The sequence below is a fragment of the Hemiscyllium ocellatum genome, chromosome 46 (genome assembly GCF_020745735.1).
Source record: "Hemiscyllium ocellatum isolate sHemOce1 chromosome 46, sHemOce1.pat.X.cur, whole genome shotgun sequence".
Taxonomy (NCBI): Eukaryota; Metazoa; Chordata; class Chondrichthyes; order Orectolobiformes; family Hemiscylliidae; genus Hemiscyllium; species Hemiscyllium ocellatum.
In genome coordinates, this window is record NC_083446.1 from 10,661,505 (window position 1) to 10,687,778 (window position 26,274).

The 26,274-nt window shown below is 52.0% G+C and overlaps 1 protein-coding gene across 1 annotated transcript in view; it reads right to left on the minus strand.

Moving 5' to 3' along the window:
• Positions 1-1,572: 1,572 nt before the first annotated feature.
• LOC132836246 (transmembrane protein 151B-like) overlaps positions 1,573-26,274 on the minus strand; it is a 108,845-nt gene continuing 84,143 nt past the window's right edge. Inside the window, exon 2 of the mRNA XM_060855600.1 lies at positions 1,573-3,461. Within this exon, the coding sequence (XP_060711583.1) occupies positions 2,019-3,461 (1,443 nt within the window). The 3' untranslated portion in view covers positions 1,573-2,018. The remainder of the gene's footprint in view (positions 3,462-26,274) is intronic.

Here is a 26,274-nt window from a genome sequence, read left to right on the forward strand (position 1 = left end):
GAATAGCTCGCTCTTTGGAGGGTCGGTGTGGGCTGAATGGCTTGCTTCCACACTGTAAAGGATTCTATAACTGGCCTGCCCAGTTACCTCACCATCCCCCTCAGTGGAATATCTGTAGGATTTAACACCATGGTGAAGCAATGGAATCCTAATTGTTCGTGCACGTCCATCTTCACACCACTCAGCAAGACAAACACCTCCAAATATTCATGATTTATTTTAACCATGGTGGAAGCAACAGGCTGTGTGTGTGCGTGTGTGTGTGTGTGTGTTCACGCTGAAGAGAGAATGACCATCCATTGTTGACAGTAAATGTTGATCAGGATTAACTCGTAGCCAGTGTGCAGTTCAGGGAGAGCCCCGTCAAGAGTAAAACACTTAAATTGTCCGATTATTCTGGTAAACCTGATCAGATACAGATCCCTGGAAGGAAAGGTCACGTCAGACCGAATCCGGTAACCGTGTGTTTGAGGGTCGATAAAGGGGACCCGATGGATGTGGCGTTTGGAGAAAGACTAAGAGTTCGCAGGACGGGACAGGGGATAGGAGGAGGGGATGATATATTCACAGAGACATGAAAAAGCAGGTGGTTTTTCCAAGTACACTGAGCTGCCCCCAGCATGTGTGACCACCCTCCCACGCCCCACCCCCGCCATCCCCCACAAAGGACTGGTCAATACATTCCCCCCCGGGGAAAGGGGGACTCTTGGTGGGTCAGGCAGGCTCAATGACACTACCACCAGCACCACCACAAAACAAAATGGCGGCTGCAGTGAGGAGGGGGAGGGGAGGTGAGGAAGGGGGGAGGGGAGCCGCGGGTTCCGTGAGTGGGTGGCTGTGGGGAATGGAAAAGCGGACCAGACCGTAAATGGGAAAAATCGGGAATTGGGCTCCCATGTACCACGCATCACGGTGTTGATCACAGCAAGCAGGTGGGGAACCCACACCGAGCATTATCCTTCACTCACGATGGGATAATCCGCGCATAATACTAGAGAAGATTCTCTACTGTCACATAGGGCCGTGGAAAGTGTACAGAGTCCGTCTCCTTATTTAAGGAAGGGCACAACTGCCTTATGGAAGTTTAACCAAGAGATCCCTGGGTGCATAACGGACTGGACATGTGTGTGTGTGTGTGGAGGAACGGGAGGTGATCAGATGGAAATGTGTAACGTTTCGATTAAGGTAAGACATCGTGTCCCCCAGCACAGAGCACAGAAGGGGCACAGCTTCAGGACAAAGGGGCTAATTGTTTCGGACTGACGTGCTGGGGGAAGAGGGTGGTTAATCTTTGGAATTCTCTCCTGGAGTCTCCCTCCGTTGAGTAAGGCCAGGACAGGCACCTCTCAAGGGACTGAGGTGGGGGAGAGTGGGGCTGAGGCGTGCCCTCCAAGATGGCATCACCCGGGCATACAGCAGGAAGTGGGGGTGGGGGCCGCCAAATGGCCAAGTGCAATTTGCCCCAGGTCCTTGTCTATCTGGGAACTAGAACCCGGTTTGCCTTTGATCCCCAGGTGAAGGAGGGAAGGAGTGGGAGAGAGAGGAGGCCTTCTGGTAACTCAACACTGCACCCTCCCCACTCCATTTTTTCCACATCCCTCCCCCCCACCCACTCCCATCCCTCTTTCTCTACCCTCCGACACTGGAATCTCTTCCCAGAGGACTCAACGTCCAGTGGTTCAGTGAAGTTGGAACTCAGTTGTGAGGCTTTTTCAGGAGGGGGGGAATGGAGACAGGGGGGGAACCTTCCCTTGACCATGAGCTCCCCTTGAGCTAAAACAGCCGCCATCTTGGAGCATGAGAACATACGTAACGGGAGGGGGCGCCAGTGGCGGTGAGGAACCGTAGTTTGTTTTTGGTTTTGTTTTGACAGTTTCACCCCCTTTGGCTGTTCCTGTAGCGAGACGTGAACCGGTCGAGGGAGAGGGACGGGATTAGTTTGTCGATGGCGAAGGACGTTTTTCCTTTGAGGGGTGGGTGTGATGCGGATCAGTTGACAACAGTCGGGAGGTGAAAGTTCACAACGGTGTGTCTGGCCCCGAGCCCGGGCCTTCCTGTTGCCGGGGCTGGTGCCCCTGGCAACCGCTGCCCGCATGCACGATGAGGCGCGGGAAGTAGATGGCGTCCTGGTAAGAGGGTGGCTCTTCCTCTTCCTCCTCCTCGTCTTCCTCGTCGTCCGCCCTGACCCCCGTCCCCGGGGCCTCGACGAAACGCCCTCCGCTCAGGCTCCGGAAGAGGCAGGCCCGGCCTGGGCCCTGGAGCCGGCCTAGCGAGAGGCGGCTGCGGCTGAAGGGCAGGCGGGCGCACGGCTCACGGGCCGATGGCAGCGAGGAGCTGCTGACTGTCCGGCGGCAACGCTGGCACCTCTGGGGGTAGGGGGCGGCGGCGGCGGAGGAGGAGGGAGGCCGAGGCCTGGTGCCTCCTCCTGAGGAGGAAGCCTCCATCAGCATGGCCTCGGAGTAGCTGGGCACCAGCTGCTGGTTGGAGCGGATGTGCCACTCCAGCTCGGTCATGTCAATGGTGTTGACCCGGGTGACCCGCTGGCCGTAGGGACCTGCCTCCTCGGGGGTGAGGGCCAGCAGTCCCTCGTCTAGGCCGAAGAGCTTCTCCACGTGGTAGTGCACGCTGGCCGTGCGGTACTCCACCAGCACCCGGAGCGGCCACGACAGCACCAGGAAGGAGAGCGTCCAGAAGACATAGCGGGACACGTACCAGGGAGGGTTCTTGGGGTCAGAGAAGGCCAGCATGTGCTCCTTGAAGTCAACGTTCTTCAGGTGCATGCCCTCACGGGCCTCCATGTAGTCATCGAGGCCCTCGTTCTGGCTGAAGAACCGGGCCCTCTGGGTCAGGTAGGCCGTCTCCGACTCGGCGCTGGCGAAGCTGAAGCACTTGGTGAAGCGGAGCTTGGTCGCCGGGTAGTCGCCGAGGCCCAGCAGCTCCTTGGAGACGTCCCGGACCCCGTGCCGCGAGTAGTCGAACTCCGACTCGGCCAGGTGGGTGTTGACCCGCTCGTGGTAGACCTGCGTGGTGGTGTAGGCATCGCCGTTGCGGTAGCGGGTGACCTGGCGGGTCCGCCGGATGTAGTGGTAGCTGATGGCCTTCCACCAGATGCAGGGGGTGGCCTGCTGGAGGCGCTGCACTCTCTCGTACACGCTGTTGACGTCCACCTTGTGCTGCATCTCGTTCTTGCCATAGCAGTGCCAGCACTCCACCAGGTAGACCACGTACAGCATCATGAGGAAGGCCAGCGGGATGTAGACGTAGCCGCTGGAGCACGGGCTCTCGTGGTAGATCATCGACTCACGGCCGTAGGGCTTGTTGAAGGCCAGCCTGGTCACCTTGGACAGGTGGCACCAGGTCACCACGCCAAAGCAGCTGTACATCAGGAGGGTCAGGACCAAGCATTTCCAGTGAGTCTCCCTGCACAGCGAACTGCTCAAGGACTGCTTCAGGGGTCGCTGCTGCTTTGGGAAGAGGGGAAACACACAAGCAGAAAATAGCTTGGTTACAACTTTGCCCTTTCGCGCTCCGCCGATCCTACCCTCTTCCTCATTCGGAAAGGAGGAGAGAGTGAGGACTGCAGATGCTGGAGTATCAGAGCTGAAAATGTGTCGCTGGAAAAGCGCAGCAGGTCAGGCAGCATCCAAGGAACAGGAAATTCGACGTTTCAGGCATAAGCCCTCCATCAGGAATCCAAGGAACAGGAAATTCGACGTTTCAGGCATAAGCCCTTCATCAGGAATCCAAGGAACAGGAAATTCGACGTTCCGGGCATAAGCCCTTCATCAGGAATTCCTGAAGAAGGGCTTATGCCCGAAACGTCGAATTTCCTGTTCCTTGGATGCTGCCTGACCTGCTGCGCTTTTCCAGCAACACATTTTCAGCTCCTCAGTTGGAAACCCAACAAACGCACTGACTGGGTGGTACACATCGACCCAGCTCCCTCAGGGCCAGCTCGCAGAGTGTCTGACTCCCTCGGTTTGTTTTTTTTAATCTAGTTTTCTCTCTTTTTTTTTGCCTTTTCTTCCCCCCGATACTATCGTCCAGCAACGGTCGGGCTTATTTTTCCCCAGCACTGTCAGACAGAGTAAAAATACAAGTTAATCTTGATTTATATTCCACCACCAGGAAGAAAGGACACACCCGAGTGGCCAGTGACAAGCTGTGCCCCTCACATCAATGCTGCGGGATCAAACAGTGAAGGGGACGGTAGGGGTTAAATCAAAATAGAGTTGGGGGGGGAAATAATGCAGTCCACTCCCTGCGGCGCCCACCTCTCCCTGAACAACTCCAGGGTGTTGGCACACACCGCGTGCTCCTTCTCCAGAGACAACCGGGCTCTGATATAACCGCAGAAGATGGGCAGGAAGTCAGCCCCAAATCCCTCCCCCGCAACTCCACGGCCCACTGCCCTACCCTGCTCTTAAGAGGCAGACAACAAACTGGCGACACTCAGAGATCAATTGCTTTGACTGAGGTGGACATACATACGTGAGGGCACGGAGAGGTTAATTCCTCCTGCTGAGATTATCACACACATTTGAGGGTGATTCGTGATCGCTTGGTGCTGTTGAGGTGTAACCCAAATCCCTGAGGATAGTAAGAGTCCCCTTGCTCCGACCGCGGCTAAAGGGAAAGACGCCAGAGTTTGACCAGATCAGAGGACTGCCCTCTCACCTCAGAGACAGACAACTGGTGGTGCACCAGGCTAAGAGCCAGCACAGCTCAGGGAGAAGGGAGAGGGGGAGAGGCCTAAACAGGAACCACAGCCGGGCCAGGAATTCAACCCACCACGACGGCATCACTAACCAACTCGGTTAGCTGGCAAAAACGACAAGAAGGTTATGGAGAGAGAACGGGGCAGTTTGGGGATTGATACAGGGCTATGGGAGAGAGTGGGGCAGTGGGATTAGTTTGGGGATTGATACAGGGCTATGGGGAGAGAGTGGGGCAGTGGGATTAGTTTGGGGATTGATACAGGGCTATGGGGAGAGAGTGGGGCAGTGGGATTAGTTTGGTATCAATATAGGGCTATGGGAAGAGAGTGGGGCAATGGGATTAGTTTGGGGATCGATACAGGGATATGGGGAGAGAGAGTGAGGCAGTGGGATTAGTTGGGGATCGATAAAGGGCTATGGGGAGAGTGTGGAGCAATAGGAATAGTTTGGGAATGACACATGACGATAGGGATTGGGGCAATTGGATGTGTTTGGGAATTGGTACACAGCTATGGGGAGAGAGTGGGGCATTGGGATTAATTTAGGAATGATACAGGGCTATGGGGAGAGAACATGGCAGTGGGATTAGTTTGGTGATTGATACAGGGCTATGGGGAGAGAGTGGGGCAGTGGGATTAGTTTGAGGATTGATACAGGGCTATGGGGAGAGTGGAGCAGAGGGATTAGTTTGGGGATTGATACAGGGCATTGGGAAAAGAGTGGGTCAGTGGGATTAGTTTGGGGATTGATACAGGACTATGGAGAGAGAACAGGGCAGTGCAATTAGTTTGGGGATTGATACAGAGCTATGGGAAGAGAGTGGGGCAAACGGATTAGTTTGGGGATCGGTAGGGGCTATGGGGAGAGTGTGGAGCAATAGGAATAGTTTGGGAATGACACATGACGATAGGGATTGGGGCAATTGGATGTGTTTGGGAATTGGTACACAGCTATGGGGAGAGAGTGGGGCATTGGGATTAATTTAGGAATGATACAGGGCTATGGGGAGAGAACATGGCAGTGGGATTAGTTTGGTGATTGATACAGGGCTATGGGGAGAGAGTGGGGCAGTGGGATTAGTTTGAGGATTGATACAGGGCTATGGGGAGAGTGGAGCAGAGGGATTAGTTTGGGGATTGATACAGGGCATTGGGAAAAGAGTGGGTCAGTGGGATTAGTTTGGGGATTGATACAGGACTATGGAGAGAGAACAGGGCAGTGCAATTAGTTTGGGGATTGATACAGAGCTATGGGAAGAGAGTGGGGCAAACGGATTAGTTTGGGGATCGGTAGGGGATATGGGGAGAGAGAGTTAGGCAGTGGGATTAGTTGGGGATCAATAAAGGGCTATGGGGAGAGAGTGGGGCAGTGGGATTAGTTTGGGGATTGATACAGGGCTATGGGGAGAGAGTGGGGCAGTGGGATTAGTTTGGGGATTGATACAGGGCTATGGGGAGAGAGTGGGGCAGTGGAAATACTTTGCGGATTGTTACAGGGCTATGGGGAGAGTGTGGAGCAGAGGGATTAGTTTGGGGATTGATACAGGGCTATGGAGAGAGAACGGGGCAGTGGGATTCGTTTTGGGGATTGATACAGGACTATGGAGAGAGTGTGGGGCAGTGGGTTTAGTTTGGGAATTGATACAGGGCTATGGGGAGAGAGTGGGGCAGAGGGATTAGTTTGGGGATTGATACAGGGCTATGGAGAGAGAACGGGGCAGTGGGATTCGTTTTGGGGATTGATACAGGACTATGGAGAGAGTGTGGGGCAGTGGGTTTAGTTTGGGGATTGATACAGGGCTATGGGGAGAGAGTGGGGCAGAGGGATTAGTTTGGGGATTGATACAGGGCTATGGAGAGAGAACGGGGCAGTGGGATTCGTTTTGGGGATTGATACAGGACTATGGAGAGAGTGGGGCAGTGGGATTAGTTTGAGGATTGTTACAGGGCTATGGGGAGAGAACAGGGTAGTGGAAATAGTTCGGGGATTGTTACTGGGTTATAGGGAGAGAGTGGGGCGGTGGGATTATATTGGGATTGATATAGGGCTATGGGGAGAGAATGGGAACAGTGGGAATAGATTGCGGATTGATACAGAGCTATGGGAAGAGATGGGGCAAACGGATTATTTTGGGGATCAGTAGGGGATATGGGGAGAGCGAGTGAGGCAGTGGGATTAGTTGTGGATCGATAAAGGGCTATGGGGAGAGTGTGGAGCAGTAGGATTAGTTTGGGATTGACACCGGACTATTGGGATTGGGGCAATTGGATTAGTTTGGGAATTGGTCCACAGCTATGGGGAGAGAGTGGGGCATTGGGATTACTTTAGGATTGATACAGGGCTATGGGAGAGAGTGGGGCAGTGGGATTAGTTTGGGGATTGATACAGGGCTATGGGGAGAGAACAGGGCAGTGGAAATAGTTCGGGGTTGTTACAGGGCTATGGGGAGAGAGTGGAGCAGCAGGATTAGTTTGGGGATTGATGCAGGGTTATGGGGAGAGAGTGGGGCAGTGGGATTAGTTTGGGGATTGATACAGGGTTATGGGGAGAGAGTGGGGCAGTGGGATTAGTTTGGGGATTGATACAGGGCTATGGGGAGAGTGTGGGTCAGTGGGATTAGTTTGGGGATTGATACAGGGCTATGGGGAGAGAGTGGGGCAGTGGGATTAGTTTGGGGATTGATACAAGGCTATGGGGAGAGAACAGGGCAGTGGAAATAGTTCGGGGTTGTTACAGGGCTATGGGGAGAGTGTGGGTCAGTGGGATTAGTTTGGGGATTGATACAGGGCTATGGGGAGAGAGTGGGGCAGTGGGATTAGTTTGGGGATTGATACAGGGCTATGGGGAGAGTGTGGGGCAGTGGGATTAGTTTGGGGATTGATACAGGGCTATGGGGAGAGAGTGGGGCAGTGGGATTAGTTTGGGGATTGATACAGGGCTATGGGGAGAGAGTGGGGCAGTGGAATTAGTTTGGGGATTGATACAGGGCTATGGAGAGAGAATGGGGCAGTGGGATTCGTTTTGGGGATTGATACAGGACTATGGAGAGAGTGGGGCAGTGGGATTAGTTTGAGGATTGTTACAGGGCTATAGGGAGAGAACAGGGTAGTGGAAATAGTTCGAGGATTGTTACTGGGCTATAGGGAGACAGTGGGGCGGTGGGATTATATTGGGATTGATATAGGGCTATGGGGAGAGAATGGGAACAGTGGGAATAGATTGCGGATTGATACAGAGCTATGGGAAGAGAGTGGGGCAAACGGATTATTTTGGGGATCAGTAGGGGATATGGGGAGAGCGAGTGAGGCAGTGGGATTAGTTGTGGATCGATAAAGGGCTATGGGGAGAGTGTGGAGCAGTAGGATTAGTTTGGGGATTGACACTGGACTATAGGGATTGGGGCAATTGGATTAGTTTGGGAATTGGTCCACAGCTATGGGGAGAGAGTGGGGCATTGGGATTACTTTAGGATTGATACAGGGCTATGGGAGAGAGTGGGGCAGTGGGATTAGTTTGGGGATTGATACAGGGCTATGGGGAGAGAGTGGAGCAGCAGGATTAGTTTGGGGATTGATGCAGGGTTATGGGGAGAGAGTGGGGCAGTGGGATTAGTTTGGGGATTGATGCAGGGTTATGGGGAGAGAGTGGGGCAGTGGGATTAGTTTGGGGATTGATACAGGGCTATGGGGAGAGAGTGGGGCAGTGGGATTAGTTTGGGGATTGATACAGGGCTATGGGGAGAGAACAGGGCAGTGGAAATAGTTCGGGGTTGTTACAGGGCTATGGGGAGAGAGTGGAGCAGCAGGATTAGTTTGGGGATTGATGCAGGGTTATGGGGAGAGAGTGGGGCAGTGGGATTAGTTTGGGGATTGATACAGGGTTATGGGGAGAGAGTGGGGCAGTGGGATTAGTTTGGGGATTGATACAGGGCTATGGGGAGAGTGTGGGTCAGTGGGATTAGTTTGGGGATTGATACAGGGCTATGGGGAGAGAGTGGGGCAGTGGGATTAGTTTGGGGATTGATACAAGGCTATGGGGAGAGAACAGGGCAGTGGAAATAGTTCGGGGTTGTTACAGGGCTATGGGGAGAGTGTGGGTCAGTGGGATTAGTTTGGGGATTGATACAGGGCTATGGGGAGAGTGTGGGGCAGTGGGATTAGTTTGGGGATTGATACAGGGCTATGGGGAGAGAGTGGGGCAGTGGGATTAGTTTGGGGATTGATACAGGGCTATGGGGAGAGAGTGGGGCAGTGGAATTAGTTTGGGGATTGATACAGGGCTATGGAGAGAGAATGGGGCAGTGGGATTCGTTTTGGGGATTGATACAGGACTATGGAGAGAGTGGGGCAGTGGGATTAGTTTGAGGATTGTTACAGGGCTATAGGGAGAGAACAGGGTAGTGGAAATAGTTCGAGGATTGTTACTGGGCTATAGGGAGAGAGTGGGGCGGTGGGATTATATTGGGATTGATATAGGGCTATGGGGAGAGAATGGGAACAGTGGGAATAGATTGCGGATTGATACAGAGCTATGGGAAGAGAGTGGGGCAAACGGATTATTTTGGGGATCAGTAGGGGATATGGGGAGAGCGAGTGAGGCAGTGGGATTAGTTGTGGATCGATAAAGGGCTATGGGGAGAGTGTGGAGCAGTAGGATTAGTTTGGGGATTGACACTGGACTATAGGGATTGGGGCAATTGGATTAGTTTGGGAATTGGTCCACAGCTATGGGGAGAGAGTGGGGCATTGGGATTACTTTAGGATTGATACAGGGCTATGGGAGAGAGTGGGGCAGTGGGATTAGTTTGGGGATTGATACAGGGCTATGGGGAGAGAGTGGAGCAGCAGGATTAGTTTGGGGATTGATGCAGGGTTATTGGGAGAGAGTGGGGCAGTGGGATTAGTTTGGGGATTGATACAGGGTTATGGGGAGAGAGTGGGGCAGTGGGATTAGTTTGGGGATTGATACAGGGCTATGGGGAGAGTGTGGGTCAGTGGGATTAGTTTGGGGATTGATACAGGGCTATGGGGAGAGAGTGGGGCAGTGGGATTAGTTTGGGGATTGATACAAGGCTATGGGGAGAGAACAGGGCAGTGGAAATAGTTCGGGGTTGTTACAGGGCTATGGGGAGAGAGTGGGGCAGTGGGATTATTTTGGGATTCATACAGGGCTTTGGGGAGAGAGTGGGGCAGTGGGATTAGTTTGGGGATTGATACAGGGCTATGGGGAGAGAGTGGGGCAGTGGGATTAGTTTGGGATGTATACAGGGCTATGGGGAGAGAGTGGGGCAGTGGGATTAGTTTGGGGATTGATAAAGGGCTATGGGGAGCGAGTGGGGCAGTGGAAATAGTTCGGGGTTGTTACAGGGCTATGGGGAGAGGGTGGGGCAGTGGGATTATTTTGGGATTGATACAGGGCTATGGGGAGAGAGTGGGTCAGTGGGATTAGTTTGGGGATTGATATAGGGCTGTGGGGAGAGAGTGGGGCAGTGGGATTAGTTTGGGGAATGATACAGGGCTCTGGGGAGAGAATGGGAACAGTGGGATTAGATTGCAGATGATACAGAGCTATGGGAAGAGAGTGGGGCAAACGGATTATTTTGGGGATCGGTAGGGGATATGGGGAAAGAGTGAGGCAGTGGGATTAGTTGGGGATCGATAAAGGGCTGTGGGGAGAGTGTGGAGCAGTAGGATTAGTTTGGGATTGACACATGACTATAGGGATTGGGGCAATTGGATTAGTTTGGGAATTGATACACAGCTATGGGGAGAGAGTGGGGCATTGGGATTAATTTAGGATTGATACAGGGCTATGGGAGAGAGTGGGGCAGTGGGATTAGTTTGGGGATTGATACAGGGCTATGGGGAGAGAGTGGAGCAGCGGGATTAGTTTGGGGATTGATGCAGGGCTATGGGGAGAGAGTGGGACAGTGGGATTAGTTTGGGGATTGATAAAGGGCAATGGGGAGAGAGTGGGACAGTGGGATTAGTTTGGGGATTGATACAGGGCTATGGGGAGAGAACGGGGCAGTGGGATTCGTTTTGGGGATTGATACACGACTATGGAGAGAGTGTGGGGCAGTGGGATTAGTTTGGGGATTGATACAAGGCTATGGGGAGAGAACAGAGCAGTGGAAATAGTTCGGGGATTGTTACTGGGCGATAGGGAGAGTGTGGGGCAGTGGGATTAGTTTGGGGATTGATATAGGGCTATGGGGAGAGAGTGGGACAGTGGGATTAGTTTGGGGATTGATAAAGGGCAATGGGGAGAGAGTGGGACAGTGGGATTAGTTTGGGGATTGATACAGGGCTATGGGGAGAGAACGGGGCAGTGGGATTCGTTTTGGGGATTGATACACGGCTATGGGGAGAGACTGGGGCAGTGGGATTAGTTTGGGGATTGATACAGGGCTATGGGGAGAGAACAGAGCAGTGGAAATAGTTCGGGGATTGTTACTGGGCGATAGGGAGAGTGTGGGGCAGTGGGATTAGTTTGGGGATTGATACAAGGCTATGGGGAGAGAACAGAGCAGTGGAAATAGTTCGGGGATTGTTACTGGGCGATAGGGAGAGTGTGGGGCAGTGGGATTAGTTTGGGGATTGATATAGGGCTATGGGGAGAGAATGGGAACAGTGGGAATAGATTGCGGATTGATACAGAGCTATGGGAAGAGAGTGGGGCAAACGGATTATTTTGGGGATCGGTAGGCGATATGGGGAGAGAGAGTGAGGCAGTGGGATTAGTTGGGGATCGATAAAGGGCTATGGGGAGAGTGTGGAGCAGTAGGATTAGTTTGGGATTGACACCGGTATAGGGATTGGGGCAATTGGATTAGTCTGGGAATTGGTACACAGCTATGGGGAGAGAGTGGGGCATTGGGATTAATTTAGGATTGATACAGGGCTATGGGAGAGAGTAGGGCAGTGGGATTAGTTTGGGGATTGATACAGGGCTATGGAGAGAGAACTGGGCAGTGGGATTAGTTTGGGGATTGATACAGGGCTATGGGAAGAGAGTGGAGCAGTGGGATTAGTTTGGGGATTGATACAGGGCTATGGAGAGAGAGAGTGGGGCAGTGGGATTAGTTTGAGGATTGTTACAGGGCTATGGGGAGAGAGTTGGGCAGTGAGATTAGTTTGGGGATTGATACAAGGCTATGGGGAGAGAACAGGGCAGTGGAAATAGTTCGGGGTTGTTTCAGGGCTATGGGGAGAGAGTGGGGCAGTGGGATTATTTTGGGATTGATACAGGGCTATGGGGAGAGAGTGGGGCAATGGGATTAGTTGGGTATCAATATAGTTCTATGGGGAGAGAGTGGGGCAGTTGGATTAGTTTGGGGATTGATATAGGGCTTTGGGGAGAGAGTGGGGCAGTGGGATTAGTTTGGGACTTATACAGAGCTATGGGGAGAGAGTGGGGCAGTGGGATTAGTTTGGGGATTGATGCAGGGCTATGGGGAGAGAATGGGAACAGTGGGATTAGATTGCGGATTGATACAGAGCTATGGGAAGAGAGTGGGGCAAACAGATTAGTTTGGGGTTCGGTAGGGGATATGGGGAGAGAGAGTGAGGCAGTGGGATATTGGGGATCGATAAAGGGCTATGGGGAGAGTGTGGAGCAGTAGGATTAGTTTGGGATTGACACATGACTATAGGGATTGGGGCAATTGGATTAGTTTGGGAATTGGTACACAGCTATGGGGAGAGAGTGGGGCATTGGGATTAATTTAGGATTGATACAGGGCTATGGGAGAGAGTGGGGCAGTGGGATTAGTTTGGGGATTGATACAGGGTTATGGAGAGAGAACAGGGCAGTGGGATTAGTTTGGGGATTGATACAGGGCTATGGGGAGAGAGTGGAGCAGCGGGATTAGTTTGGGGATTGATACAGGGCTATGGGGAGAGAGTGGGACAGTGGGATTAGTTTGGGGATTGATACAGGGCTATGGAGAGAGAGTGGGGCAGTGGGATTAGTTTGAGGATCGATACAGGGCTATGGGGAGAGAGTGGGGCAGTGGGATTAGTTTGGGGATTGATACAGGGCTATGGGGAGAGTGTGGGGCAGTGGGATTAGTTTGGGGAATGATACAGGGCTATGGGGAGAGAGTGGAGGCAGTGGGATTAGTTTGGGGAATGATACAGGGCTATGGGGAGAGTGTGCGGCAGTGGGATTAGTTTGGGGATTGATACAGGGCTATGAGGAGACTGTGGGGCAGTGGGATTAGTTTGGGATTTATACAGGGCTATGGGGAGAGAGTGGGGCAGTGGGATTAGTTTGGGGATTGATAAAGGGCTATGGGGAGAGAGTGGGGCAGTGGAAATAGTTCGGGGTTGTTACAGGGCTATGGGGAGAGTGTGGGGCAGTGGGATTATTTTGGGATTGATACAGGGCAATGGGGAGAGAGTGGGTCAGTGGGATTAGTTTGGGGATTGATATAGGGCTGTGGGGAGAGAGTGGGGCAGTGGGATTAGTTTGGGGAATGATACAGGGCTCTGGGGAGAGAATGGGAACAGTGGGATTAGATTGCAGATGATACAGAGCTATGGGAAGAGAGTGGGGCAAACGGATTATTTTGGGGATCGGTAGGGGATATGGGGAGAGAGAGTGAGGCAGTCGGATTAGTTGGGGATCGATAAAGGGCTATGGGGAGAGTGTGGAGCAGTAGGATTAGTTTGGGATTGACACATGACTATAGGGATTGGGGCAATTGGATTAGTTTGGGAATTGATACACAGCTATGGGGAGAGAGTGGGGCATTGGGATTAATTTAGGATTGATACAGGACTATGGGAGAGAGTGGGGCAGTGGGATTAGTTTGGGGATTGATACAGGGCTATGGGGAGAGAGTGGAGCAGCGGGATTAGTTTGGGGATTGATGCAGGGCTATGGGGAGAGAGTGGGACAGTGGGATTAGTTTGGGGATTGATAAAGGGCTATGGGGAGAGAGTGGGACAGTGGGATTAGTTTGGGGATTGATACAGGGCTATGGGGAGAGAACGGGGCAGTGGGATTCGTTTTGGGGATTGATACACGACTATGGAGAGAGTGTGGGGCAGTGGGTTTAGTTTGGGGATTGATACACGGCTATGGGGAGAGACTGGGGCAGTGGTATTAGTTTGGGGATTGATACAGGGCTATGGGGAGAGAACAGAGCAGTGGAAATAGTTCGGGGATTGTTACTGGGCGATAGGGAGAGTGTGGGGCAGTGGGATTAGTTTGGGGATTGATACAAGGCTATGGGGAGAGAACAGAGCAGTGGAAATAGTTCGGGGATTGTTACTGGGCGATAGGGAGAGTGTGGGGCAGTGGGATTAGTTTGGGGATTGATATAGGGCTATGGGGAGAGAATGGGAACAGTGGGAATAGATTGCGGATTGATACAGAGCTATGGGAAGAGAGTGGGGCAAACGGATTATTTTGGGGATCGGTAGGGGATATGGGGAGAGAGAGTGAGGCAGTGGGATTAGTTGGGGATCGATAAAGGGCTATGGGGAGAGTGTGGAGCAGTAGGATTAGTTTGGGATTGACACCGGACTATAGGGATTGGGGCAATTGGATTAGTCTGGGAATTGGTACACAGCTATGGGGAGAGAGTGGGGCATTGGGATTAATTTAGGATTGATACAGGGCTATGGGAGAGAGTAGGGCAGTGGGATTAGTTTGGGGATTGATACAGGGCTATGGAGAGAGAACTGGGCAGTGGGATTAGTTTGGGGATTGATACAGGGCTATGGGAAGAGAGTGGAGCAGTGGGATTAGTTTGGGGATTGATACAGGGCTATGGAGAGAGAGAGTGGGGCAGTGGGATTAGTTTGAGGATTGTTACAGGGCTATGGGGAGAGAGTTGGGCAGTGAGATTAGTTTGGGGATTGATACAAGGCTATGGGGAGAGAACAGGGCAGTGGAAATAGTTCGGGGTTGTTTCAGGGCTATGGGGAGAGAGTGGGGCAGTGGGATTATTTTGGGATTGATACAGGGCTATGGGGAGAGAGTGGGGCAGTGGGATTAGTTGGGTATCAATATAGTTCTATGGGGAGAGAGTGGGGCAGTTGGATTAGTTTGGGGATTGATATAGGGCTTTGGGGAGAGAGTGGGGCAGTGGGATTAGTTTGGGACTTATACAGAGCTATGGGGAGAGAGTGGGGCAGTGGGATTAGTTTGGGGATTGATGCAGGGCTATGGGGAGAGAATGGGAACAGTGGGATTAGATTGCGGATTGATACAGAGCTATGGGAAGAGAGTGGGGCAAACAGATTAGTTTGGGGTTCGGTAGGGGATATGGGGAGAGAGAGTGAGGCAGTGGGATATTGGGGATCGATAAAGGGCTATGGGGAGAGTGTGGAGCAGTAGGATTAGTTTGGGATTGACACATGAGTATAGGGATTGGGGCAATTGGATTTGTTTGGGAATTGGTACACAGCTATGGGAAGAGAGTGGGGCATTGGGATTAATTTAGGATTGATACAGGGCTATGGGAGAGAGTGGGGCAGTGGGATTAGTTTGGGGATTGATACAGGGTTATGGAGAGAGAACAGGGCAGTGGGATTAGTTTGGGGATTGATACAGGGCTATGGGGAGAGAGTGGAGCAGCGGGATTAGTTTGGGGATTGATACAGGGCTATGGGGAGAGAGTGGGACAGTGGGATTAATTTGGGGATTGATACAGGGCTATGGAGAGAGAGTGGGGCAGTGGGATTAGTTTGAGGATCGATACAGGGCTATGGGGAGAGAGTGGGGCAGTGGGATTAGTTTGGGGATTGATACAGGGCTATGGGGAGAGTGTGGGGCAGTGGGATTAGTTTGGGGAATGATACAGGGCTATGGGGAGAGTGTGCGGCAGTGGGATTAGTTTGGGGATTGATACAGGGCTATGAGGAGACTGTGGGGCAGTGGGATTAGTTTGGGATTTATACAGGGCTATGGGGAGAGAGTGGGTCAGTGGGATTAGTTTGGGGATTGACATAGGGCTATGGGGAGAGAGTGGGGCAGTGGGATTAGTTTGGGGATTGATACAGGGCTATGGGGAGAGTGTGGGTCAGTGGGATTAGTTTGGGGATTGATACAGGGCTATGGGGAGAGAGTGGGGCAGTGGGATTAGTTTGGGGATTGATACAAGGCTATGGGGAGAGAACAGGGCAGTGGAAATAGTTCGGGGTTGTTACAGGGCTATGGGGAGAGAGTGGGGCAGTGGGATTATTTTGGGATTCATACAGGGCTATGGGGAGAGAGTGGGGCAGTGGGATTAGTTTGGGGATTGATATAGGGCTTTGGGGAGAGAGTGGGGCAGTGGGATTAGTTTGGGGATTGATACAGGGCTATGGGGAGAGATTGGGGCAGTGGGATTAGTTTGGGATTGATACAGGGCTATGGGGACAGAGTGGGGCAGTGGGATTAGTTTGGGGATTGATAAAGGGCTATGGGGAGAGAGTGGGGCAGTGGAAATAGTTCGGGGTTGTTACAGGGCTATGGGGAGAGGGTGGGGCAGTGGGATTATTTTGGGATTGATACAGGGCTATGGGGAGAGAGTGGGTCAGTGGGATTAGTTTGGGGATTGATATAGGGCTGTGGGGAGAGAGTGGGGCAGTGGGATTAGTTTGGGGAATGATACAGGGCTATGGGGAGAGAGTGGGGAATTGGGATTAATTTAGGATTGATACAGGGCTATGGGAGAGAGTGGGGCAGTGGGATTAGTTTGGGGATTGATACAGGGCTATGGGGAGAGAGTGGAGCAGCGGGATTAGTTTGGGGATTGATGCAGGGCTATGGGGAGAGTGTGGGACAGTGGGATTAGTTTGGGGATTGATAAAGGGCTATGGGGAGAGAGTGGGACAGTGGGATTAGTTTGGGGATTGATACAGGGCTATGGGGAGAGAGTGGAGCAGAGGGATTAGTTTGGGATTGATACAGGGCTATGGGGAGAGAACGGGGCAGTGGGATTCATTTTGGGGATTGATACACGACTATGGAGAGAGTGTGGGGCAGTGGGTTTAGTTTGGGGATTGGTACACGGCTATGGGGAGAGAGTGGGGCAGTGGGATTAGTTTGGGGATTGATACAGGGCTATGGGGAGAGAGTGGGACAGTGGGATTAGTTTGGGGATTGTTACAGGGCCATGGGGAGAGAGTGGGGCACTGAGATTAGTTTGGGGATTGATACAAGGCTATGGGGAGAGAACAGAGCAGTGGAAATAGTTCGGGGATTGTTACTGGGCGATAGGGAGAGTGTGGGGCAGTGGGATTAGTTTGGGGATTGATATAGGGCTATGGGGAGAGAATGGGAACAGTGGGAATAGATTGCGGATTGATACAGAGCTATGGGAAGAGAGTGGGGCAAACGGATTATTTTGGGGATCGGTAGGGGATATGGGGAGAGAGAGTGAGGCAGTGGGATTAGTTGGGGATCGGTAAAGGGCTATGGGGAGAGTGTGGAGCAGTAGGATTAGTTTGGGATTGACACCGGACTATAGGGATTGGGGCAATTGGATTAGTCTGGGAATTGGTACACAGCTATGGGGAGAGAGTGGGGCATTGGAATTAATTTAGGATTGATACAGGGCTTTGGGAGAGAGTGGGCAGCGGGATTAGTTTGGGGGTTGATACAGGGCTATGGAGAGAGAACTGGGCAGTGGGATTAGTTTGGGGATTGATACAGGGCTATGGGGAGAGAGTGGAGCAGAGGGATCAGTTTGGGGATTGATACAAGGCTATGGGGAGAGAACAGGGCAGTGGAAATAGTTCGGGGTTGTTTCAGGGCTATGGGGAGAGAGTGGGGCAGTGGGATTATTTTGGGATTGATACAGGGCTATGGGGAGAGAGTGGGGCAGTGGGATTAGTTGGGTATCAATATAGTTCTATGGGGAGAGAGTGGGGCAGTTGGATTAGTTTGGGGATTGATATAGGGCTTTGGGGAGAGAGTGGGGCAGTGGGATTAGTTTGGGACTTATACAGAGCTATGGGGAGAGAGTGGGGCAGTGGGATTAGTTTGGGGATTGATGCAGGGCTATGGGGAGAGAATGGGAACAGTGGGATTAGATTGCGGATTGATACAGAGCTATGGGAAGAGAGTGGGGCAAACAGATTAGTTTGGGGTTCGGTAGGGGATATGGGGAGAGAGAGTGAGGCAGTGGGATATTGGGGATCGATAAAGGGCTATGGGGAGAGTGTGGAGCAGTAGGATTAGTTTGGGATTGACACATGAGTATAGGGATTGGGGCAATTGGATTTGTTTGGGAATTGGTACACAGCTATGGGAAGAGAGTGGGGCATTGGGATTAATTTAGGATTGATACAGGGCTATGGGAGAGAGTGGGGCAGTGGGATTAGTTTGGGGATTGATACAGGGTTATGGAGAGAGAACAGGGCAGTGGGATTAGTTTGGGGATTGATACAGGGCTATGGGGAGAGAGTGGAGCAGCGGGATTAGTTTGGGGATTGATACAGGGCTATGGGGAGAGAGTGGGACAGTGGGATTAATTTGGGGATTGATACAGGGCTATGGAGAGAGAGTGGGGCAGTGGGATTAGTTTGAGGATCGATACAGGGCTATGGGGAGAGAGTGGAGCAGTGGGATTAGTTTGGGGATTGATACAGGGCTATGGGGAGAGTGTGGGGCAGTGGGATTAGTTTGGGGAATGATACAGGGCTATGGGGAGAGTGTGCGGCAGTGGGATTAGTTTGGGGATTGATACAGGGCTATGAGGAGACTGTGGGGCAGTGGGATTAGTTTGGGATTTATACAGGGCTATGGGGAGAGAGTGGGTCAGTGGGATTAGTTTGGGGATTGACATAGGGCTATGGGGAGAGAGTGGGGCAGTGGGATTAGTTTGGGGATTGATACAGGGCTATGGGGAGAGTGTGGGTCAGTGGGATTAGTTTGGGGATTGATACAGGGCTATGGGGAGAGAGTGGGGCAGTGGGATTAGTTTGGGGATTGATACAAGGCTATGGGGAGAGAACAGGGCAGTGGAAATAGTTCGGGGTTGTTACAGGGCTATGGGGAGAGAGTGGGGCAGTGGGATTATTTTGGGATTCATACAGGGCTATGGGGAGAGAGTGGGGCAGTGGGATTAGTTTGGGGATTGATATAGGGCTTTGGGGAGAGAGTGGGGCAGTGGGATTAGTTTGGGGATTGATACAGGGCTATGGGGAGAGATTGGGGCAGTGGGATTAGTTTGGGATTGATATAGGGCTATGGGGACAGAGTGGGGCAGTGGGATTAGTTTGGGGATTGATAAAGGGCTATGGGGAGAGAGTGGGGCAGTGGAAATAGTTCGGGGTTGTTACAGGGCTATGGGGAGAGGGTGGGGCAGTGGGATTATTTTGGGATTGATACAGGGCTATGGGGAGAGAGTGGGTCAGTGGGATTAGTTTGGGGATTAATATAGGGCTGTGGGGAGAGAGTGGGGCAGTGGGATTAGTTTGGGGAATGATACAGGGCTATGGGGAGAGAGTGGGGAATTGGGATTAATTTAGGATTGATACAGGGCTATGGGAGAGAGTGGGGCAGTGGGATTAGTTTGGGGATTGATACAGGGCTATGGGGAGAGAGTGGAGCAGCGGGATTAGTTTGGGGATTGATGCAGGGCTATGGGGAGAGTGTGGGACAGTGGGATTAGTTTGGGGATTGATAAAGGGCTATGGGGAGAGAGTGGGACAGTGGGATTAGTTTGGGGATTGATACAGGGCTATGGGGAGAGAGTGGAGCAGAGGGATTAGTTTGGGATTGATACAGGGCTATGGGGAGAGAACGGGGCAGTGGGATTCGTTTTGGGGATTGATACACGACTATGGAGAGAGTGTGGGGCAGTGGGTTTAGTTTGGGGATTGGTACACGGCTATGGGGAGAGAGTGGGGCAGTGGGATTAGTTTGGGGATTGATACAGGGCTATGGGGAGAGAGTGGGACAGTGGGATTAGTTTGGGGATTGTTACAGGGCCATGGGGAGAGAGTGGGGCACTGAGATTAGTTTGGGGATTGATACAAGGCTATGGGGAGAGAACAGAGCAGTGGAAATAGTTCGGGGATTGTTACTGGGCGATAGGGAGAGTGTGGGGCAGTGGGATTAGTTTGGGGATTGATACAGGGCTATGGGGAGAGAGTGGGACAGTGGGATTAGTTTGGGGATTGATACAGGGCTATGGAGAGAGAGTGGGGCAGTGGGATTAGTTTGGGGATTGATACAGGGCTATGAGGAGACTGCGGGGCAGTGGGATTAGTTTGGGGATTGATAAAGGGCTATGGGGAGAGAGTGGGACAGTGGGATTAGTTTGGGGATTGATACAGGGCTATGGGGAGAGAACGGGGCAGTGGGATTCGTTTTGGGGATTGATACACGACTATGGAGAGAGTGTGGGGCAGTGGGTTTAGTTTGGGGATTGATACACGGCTATGGGGAGAGACTGGGGCAGTGGTATTAGTTTGGGGATTGATACAGGGCTATGGGGAGAGAACAGAGCAGTGGAAATAGTTCGGGGATTGTTACTGGGCGATAGGGAGAGTGTGGGGCAGTGGGATTAGTTTGGGGATTGATACAAGGCTATGGGGAGAGAACAGAGCAGTGGAAATAGTTCGGGGATTGTTACTGGGCGATAGGGAGAGTGTGGGGCAGTGGGATTAGTTTGGGGATTGATATAGGGCTATGGGGAGAGAATGGGAACAGTGGGAATAGATTGCGGATTGATACAGAGCTATGGGAAGAGAGTGGGGCAAACGGATTATTTTGGGGATCGGTAGGGGATATGGGGAGAGAGAGTGAGGCAGTGGGATTAGTTGGGGATCGATAAAGGGCTATGGGGAGAGTGTGGAGCAGTAGGATTAGTTTGGGATTGACACCGGACTATAGGGATTGGGGCAATTGGATTAGTCTGGGAATTGGTACACAGCTATGGGGAGAGAGTGGGGCATTGGGATTAATTTAGGATTGATACAGGGCTATGGGAGAGAGTAGGGCAGTGGGATTAGTTTGGGGATTGATACAGGGCTATGGAGAGAGAACTGGGCAGTGGGATTAGTTTGGGGATTGATACAGGGCTATGGGAAGAGAGTGGAGCAGTGGGATTAGTTTGGGGATTGATACAGGGCTATGGAGAGAGAGAGTGGGGCAGTGGGATTAGTTTGAGGATTGTTACAGGGCTATGGGGAGAGAGTTGGGCAGTGAGATTAGTTTGGGGATTGATACAAGGCTATGGGGAGAGAACAGGGCAGTGGAAATAGTTCGGGGTTGTTTCAGGGCTATGGGGAGAGAGTGGGGCAGTGGGATTATTTTGGGATTGATACAGGGCTATGGGGAGAGAGTGGGCAGTGGGATTAGTTGGGTATCAATATAGTTCTATGGGGAGAGAGTGGGGCAGTTGGATTAGTTTGGGGATTGATATAGGGCTTTGGGGAGAGAGTGGGGCAGTGGGATTAGTTTGGGACTTATACAGAGCTATGGGGAGAGAGTGGGGCAGTGGGATTAGTTTGGGGATTGATGCAGGGCTATGGGGAGAGAATGGGAACAGTGGGATTAGATTGCGGATTGATACAGAGCTATGGGAAGAGAGTGGGGCAAACAGATTAGTTTGGGGTTCGGTAGGGGATATGGGGAGAGAGAGTGAGGCAGTGGGATATTGGGGATCGATAAAGGGCTATGGGGAGAGTGTGGAGCAGTAGGATTAGTTTGGGATTGACACATGAGTATAGGGATTGGGGCAATTGGATTTGTTTGGGAATTGGTACACAGCTATGGGAAGAGAGTGGGGCATTGGGATTAATTTAGGATTGATACAGGGCTATGGGAGAGAGTGGGGCAGTGGGATTAGTTTGGGGATTGATACAGGGTTATGGAGAGAGAACAGGGCAGTGGGATTAGTTTGGGGATTGATACAGGGCTATGGGGAGAGAGTGGAGCAGCGGGATTAGTTTGGGGATTGATACAGGGCTATGGGGAGAGAGTGGGACAGTGGGATTAATTTGGGGATTGATACAGGGCTATGGAGAGAGAGTGGGGCAGTGGGATTAGTTTGAGGATCGATACAGGGCTATGGGGAGAGAGTGGAGCAGTGGGATTAGTTTGGGGATTGATACAGGGCTATGGGGAGAGTGTGGGGCAGTGGGATTAGTTTGGGGAATGATACAGGGCTATGGGGAGAGTGTGCGGCAGTGGGATTAGTTTGGGGATTGATACAGGGCTATGAGGAGACTGTGGGGCAGTGGGATTAGTTTGGGATTTATACAGGGCTATGGGGAGAGAGTGGGTCAGTGGGATTAGTTTGGGGATTGACATAGGGCTATGGGGAGAGAGTGGGGCAGTGGGATTAGTTTGGGGATTGATACAGGGCTATGGGGAGAGTGTGGGGCAGTGGGATTAGTTTGGGGATTGATACAGGGCTATGGGGAGAGAGTGGGGCAGTGGGATTAGTTTGGGGATTGATACAAGGCTATGGGGAGAGAACAGGGCAGTGGAAATAGTTCGGGGTTGTTACAGGGCTATGGGGAGAGAGTGGGGCAGTGGGATTATTTTGGGATTCATACAGGGCTATGGGGAGAGAGTGGGGCAGTGGGATTAGTTTGGGGATTGATATAGGGCTTTGGGGAGAGAGTGGGGCAGTGGGATTAGTTTGGGGATTGATACAGGGCTATGGGGAGAGATTGGGGCAGTGGGATTAGTTTGGGATTGATATAGGGCTATGGGGACAGAGTGGGGCAGTGGGATTAGTTTGGGGATTGATAAAGGGCTATGGGGAGAGAGTGGGGCAGTGGAAATAGTTCGGGGTTGTTACAGGGCTATGGGGAGAGGGTGGGGCAGTGGGATTATTTTGGGATTGATACAGGGCTATGGGGAGAGAGTGGGTCAGTGGGATTAGTTTGGGGATTGATATAGGGCTGTGGGGAGAGAGTGGGGCAGTGGGATTAGTTTGGGGAATGATACAGGGCTATGGGGAGAGAGTGGGGAATTGGGATTAATTTAGGATTGATACAGGGCTATGGGAGAGAGTGGGGCAGTGGGATTAGTTTGGGGATTGATACAGGGCTATGGGGAGAGAGTGGAGCAGCGGGATTAGTTTGGGGATTGATGCAGGGCTATGGGGAGAGTGTGGGACAGTGGGATTAGTTTGGGGATTGATAAAGGGCCATGGGGAGAGAGTGGGGCACTGAGATTAGTTTGGGGATTGATACAAGGCTATGGGGAGAGAACAGAGCAGTGGAAATAGTTCGGGGATTGTTACTGGGCGATAGGGAGAGTGTGGGGCAGTGGGATTAGTTTGGGGATTGATACAGGGCTATGGGGAGAGAGTGGGACAGTGGGATTAGTTTGGGGATTGATACAGGGCTATGGAGAGAGAGTGGGGCAGTGGGACTAGTTTGGGGATTGATACAGGGCTATGAGGAGACTGCGGGGCAGTGGGATTAGTTTGGGATTTATGCAGGGCTATGGGGAGAGAGTGGGTCAGTGGGATTAGTTTGGGGATTGATATAGGGCTATGGGGAGAGAGTGGGGCAGTGGGATTAGTTTGGGGATTGATAAAGGGCTATGGGGAGAGAATGGGAACAGTGGGATTAGATTGAGGATTGATGCAGAGCTATGGGAAGAGAATGGAGCAATGGGATTAGTTTGGGGATCGATACAGGGATATGGGGAGAGAGTGGGGCAATGGAAATAGTTTGGGGATTGATACAGGGCTTTGGGAAAAGAGTGGGCTAGTGGGATTAGTTTGGGGATTGATACAGGGCTATGGAGAGAGAACGGTTCATTGGGATTAGTTTTGGCGATTGATACAGGACTATGGAGAGAGTGTGGGGCAGTGGGTTTAGTTTGGGGATTGATACACGGCTATGGGGTGAGAGTGGGGCAGTGGGATTAGTTTGGGGATTGTTACAGGGCCATGGGAAGAGAGTGGGGCACTGAGATTAGTTTGGGGATTGATACAAGGCTATGGGGAGAGAACAGGGTAGTGGAAATAGTTCGGGGATTGTTACCGGGCTATAGGGAGAGAGTGGGGCGGTGGGATTATATTGGGATTGATATAGGGCTATGGGGAGAGAATGGGAACAGTGGGAATAGATTGCGGATTGATACAGAGCTATGGGAAGAGAGTGGGGCAAACGGATTAGTTTGGGGTTCGGTAGGGGATATGGGGAGAGAGAGTGAGGCAGTGGGATTAGTTGGGGATCGATAAAGGGCTATGGGGAGAGTGTGGAGCAGTAGGATTAGTTTGGGATTGATACATGACTATAGGGATTGGGGCAACTGGATTCGTTTGGGAATTGATACACAGCTATGGGGAGAGAGTTGGGCACTGAGATTAGTTTGGGGATTGATACAGGGCTGGGGGGGAGAGTGGGGCAGTGGGATTAGTTTGGGGATTGATACAGGGCTGGGGGGGAGAGTGGGGCAGTGGGATTAGTTTGGGGATTGATACAGGGCTATGGGGAGAGAACAGGGTAGTGGAAATAGTTCGGGGATTGTTACCGGGCTATAGGGAGAGAGTGGGGCGGTGGGATTATATTGGGATTGATATAGGGCTATGGGGAGAGAATGGGAACAGTGGGAATAGATTGCGGATTGATACAGAGCTATGGGAAGAGAGTGGGGCAAACGGATTAGTTTGGGGTTCGGTAGGGGATATGGGGAGAGAGAGTGAGGCAGTGGGATTAGTTGGGGATCGATAAAGGGCTATGGGGAGAGTGTGGAGCAGTAGGATTAGTTTGGGATTGACACCGGACTATAGGGATTGGGGCAATTGGATTAGTTTGGGAATTGGTACACAGCTATGGGGAGAGAGTGGGGCATTGGGATTACTTTAGGATTGATACAGGGCTATGGGAGAGAGTGGGGCAATGGGATTAGTTTGGGGATTGATACAGGGCTATGGGAGAGAGTGGGGCAGTGGGATTAGTTTGGGGATTGATACAGGGCTATGGAGAGAGAACTGGGCAGTGGGATTAGTTTGGGGATTGATACAGGGCTATGGGAGAGTGTGGGGCAGTGGGATTAGTTTGGGGATTGATACAGGGCTATGGAGAGAGAACTGGGCAGTGGGATTAGTTTGGGGATTGATACTGGGCTATGGGGAGAGAGTGGAGCAGCAGGATTAGTTTGGGGATTGATGCAGGGTTATGGGGAGAGAGTGGGGCAGTGGGATTAGTTTGGGGATTGATACAGGGTTATGGGGAGAGAGTGGGGCAGTGGGATTAGTTTGGGGATTGATACAGGGCTATGGGGAGAGAGTGGAGCAGAGGGATCAGTTTGGGGATTGATACAGGGCTATGGAGAGAGAACTGGGCAGTGGGATTAGTTTGGGGATTGATACAGGGCTATGGGGAGAGAGTGGAGCAGCAGGATTAGTTTGGGGATTGATGCAGGGTTATGGGGAGAGAGTGGGGCAGTGGGATTAGTTTGGGGATTGATACAGGGTTATGGGGAGAGAGTGGGGCAGTGGGATTAGTTTGGGGATTGATACAAGGCTATGGGGAGAGAACAGGGCAGTGGAAATAGTTCGGGGTTGTTACAGGGCTATGGGAAGAGAGTGGGGCAGTGGGATTATTTTGGGATTCATACAGGGCTATGGGGAGAGAGTGGGGCAGTGGGATTAGTTTGGGGATTTTTATAGGGCTTTGGGGAGAGAGTGGGGCAGTGGGATTAGTTTGGGGATTGATACAGGGCTATGGGGAGAGATTGGGGCAGTGGGATTAGTTTGGGATTTATACAGGGCTATGGGGAGAGAGTGGGGCAGTGGGATTAGTTTGAGGATTGTTACAGGGCTATGGGGAGAGAGTGGGGCAGTGGAAATAGTTCGGGGTTGTTACAGGGCTATGGGGAGAGGGTGGGCCAGTGGGATTATTTTGGGATTGATACAGGGCTATGGGGAGAGAGTGGGGCAGTGGGATTAGTTTGTTATCAATATAGGGCTATCGGGAGAGAGTGGGGTAGTGGGATTAAGTTGGGATTTATACAGAGCTACGGGGAGAGTGTGGGGCAGTGGGATTAGTTTGGGGATTGATCCAGGGCTATGGGGAGAGAATGGGAACAGTGGGATTAGATTGCGGATTGATACAGAGCTATGGGAAGAGGGTGGGGCAAACGGATTAGTTTGGGGATCGGTAGGGGATATGGGGAGAGAGAGTGAGGCAGTGGGATTAGTTGGGGATCGATAAAGGGCTATGGGGAGAGTGTGGAGCAGTAGGATTAGTTTGGGATTGACACATGACTATAGGGATTGGGGCAATTGGATTTGTTTGGGAATTGGTACACAGCTATGGGGAGAGAGTGGGGCATTGGTATTAATTTAAGATTGATGCAGGGCTATGGGAGAGAGTGGGGCAGTTGGATTAGTTTGGGGATTGATACAGGGTTATGGAGAGAGAACAGGGCAGTGGGATTAGTTTGGGGATTGATACAGGGCTATGGAGAGAGAGTGGGACAGTGGGATTAGTTTGGGGATTGATATAGGGCTTTGGGGAGAGAGTGGGGCAATGGGATTAGTTTGGGGATTGATACAGGGCTATGGGGAGAGAGTGGGGCAGTGGGATTAGTTTGGGATTGATACAGGGCTATGGGGAGAGAGTGGGGCAGTGGG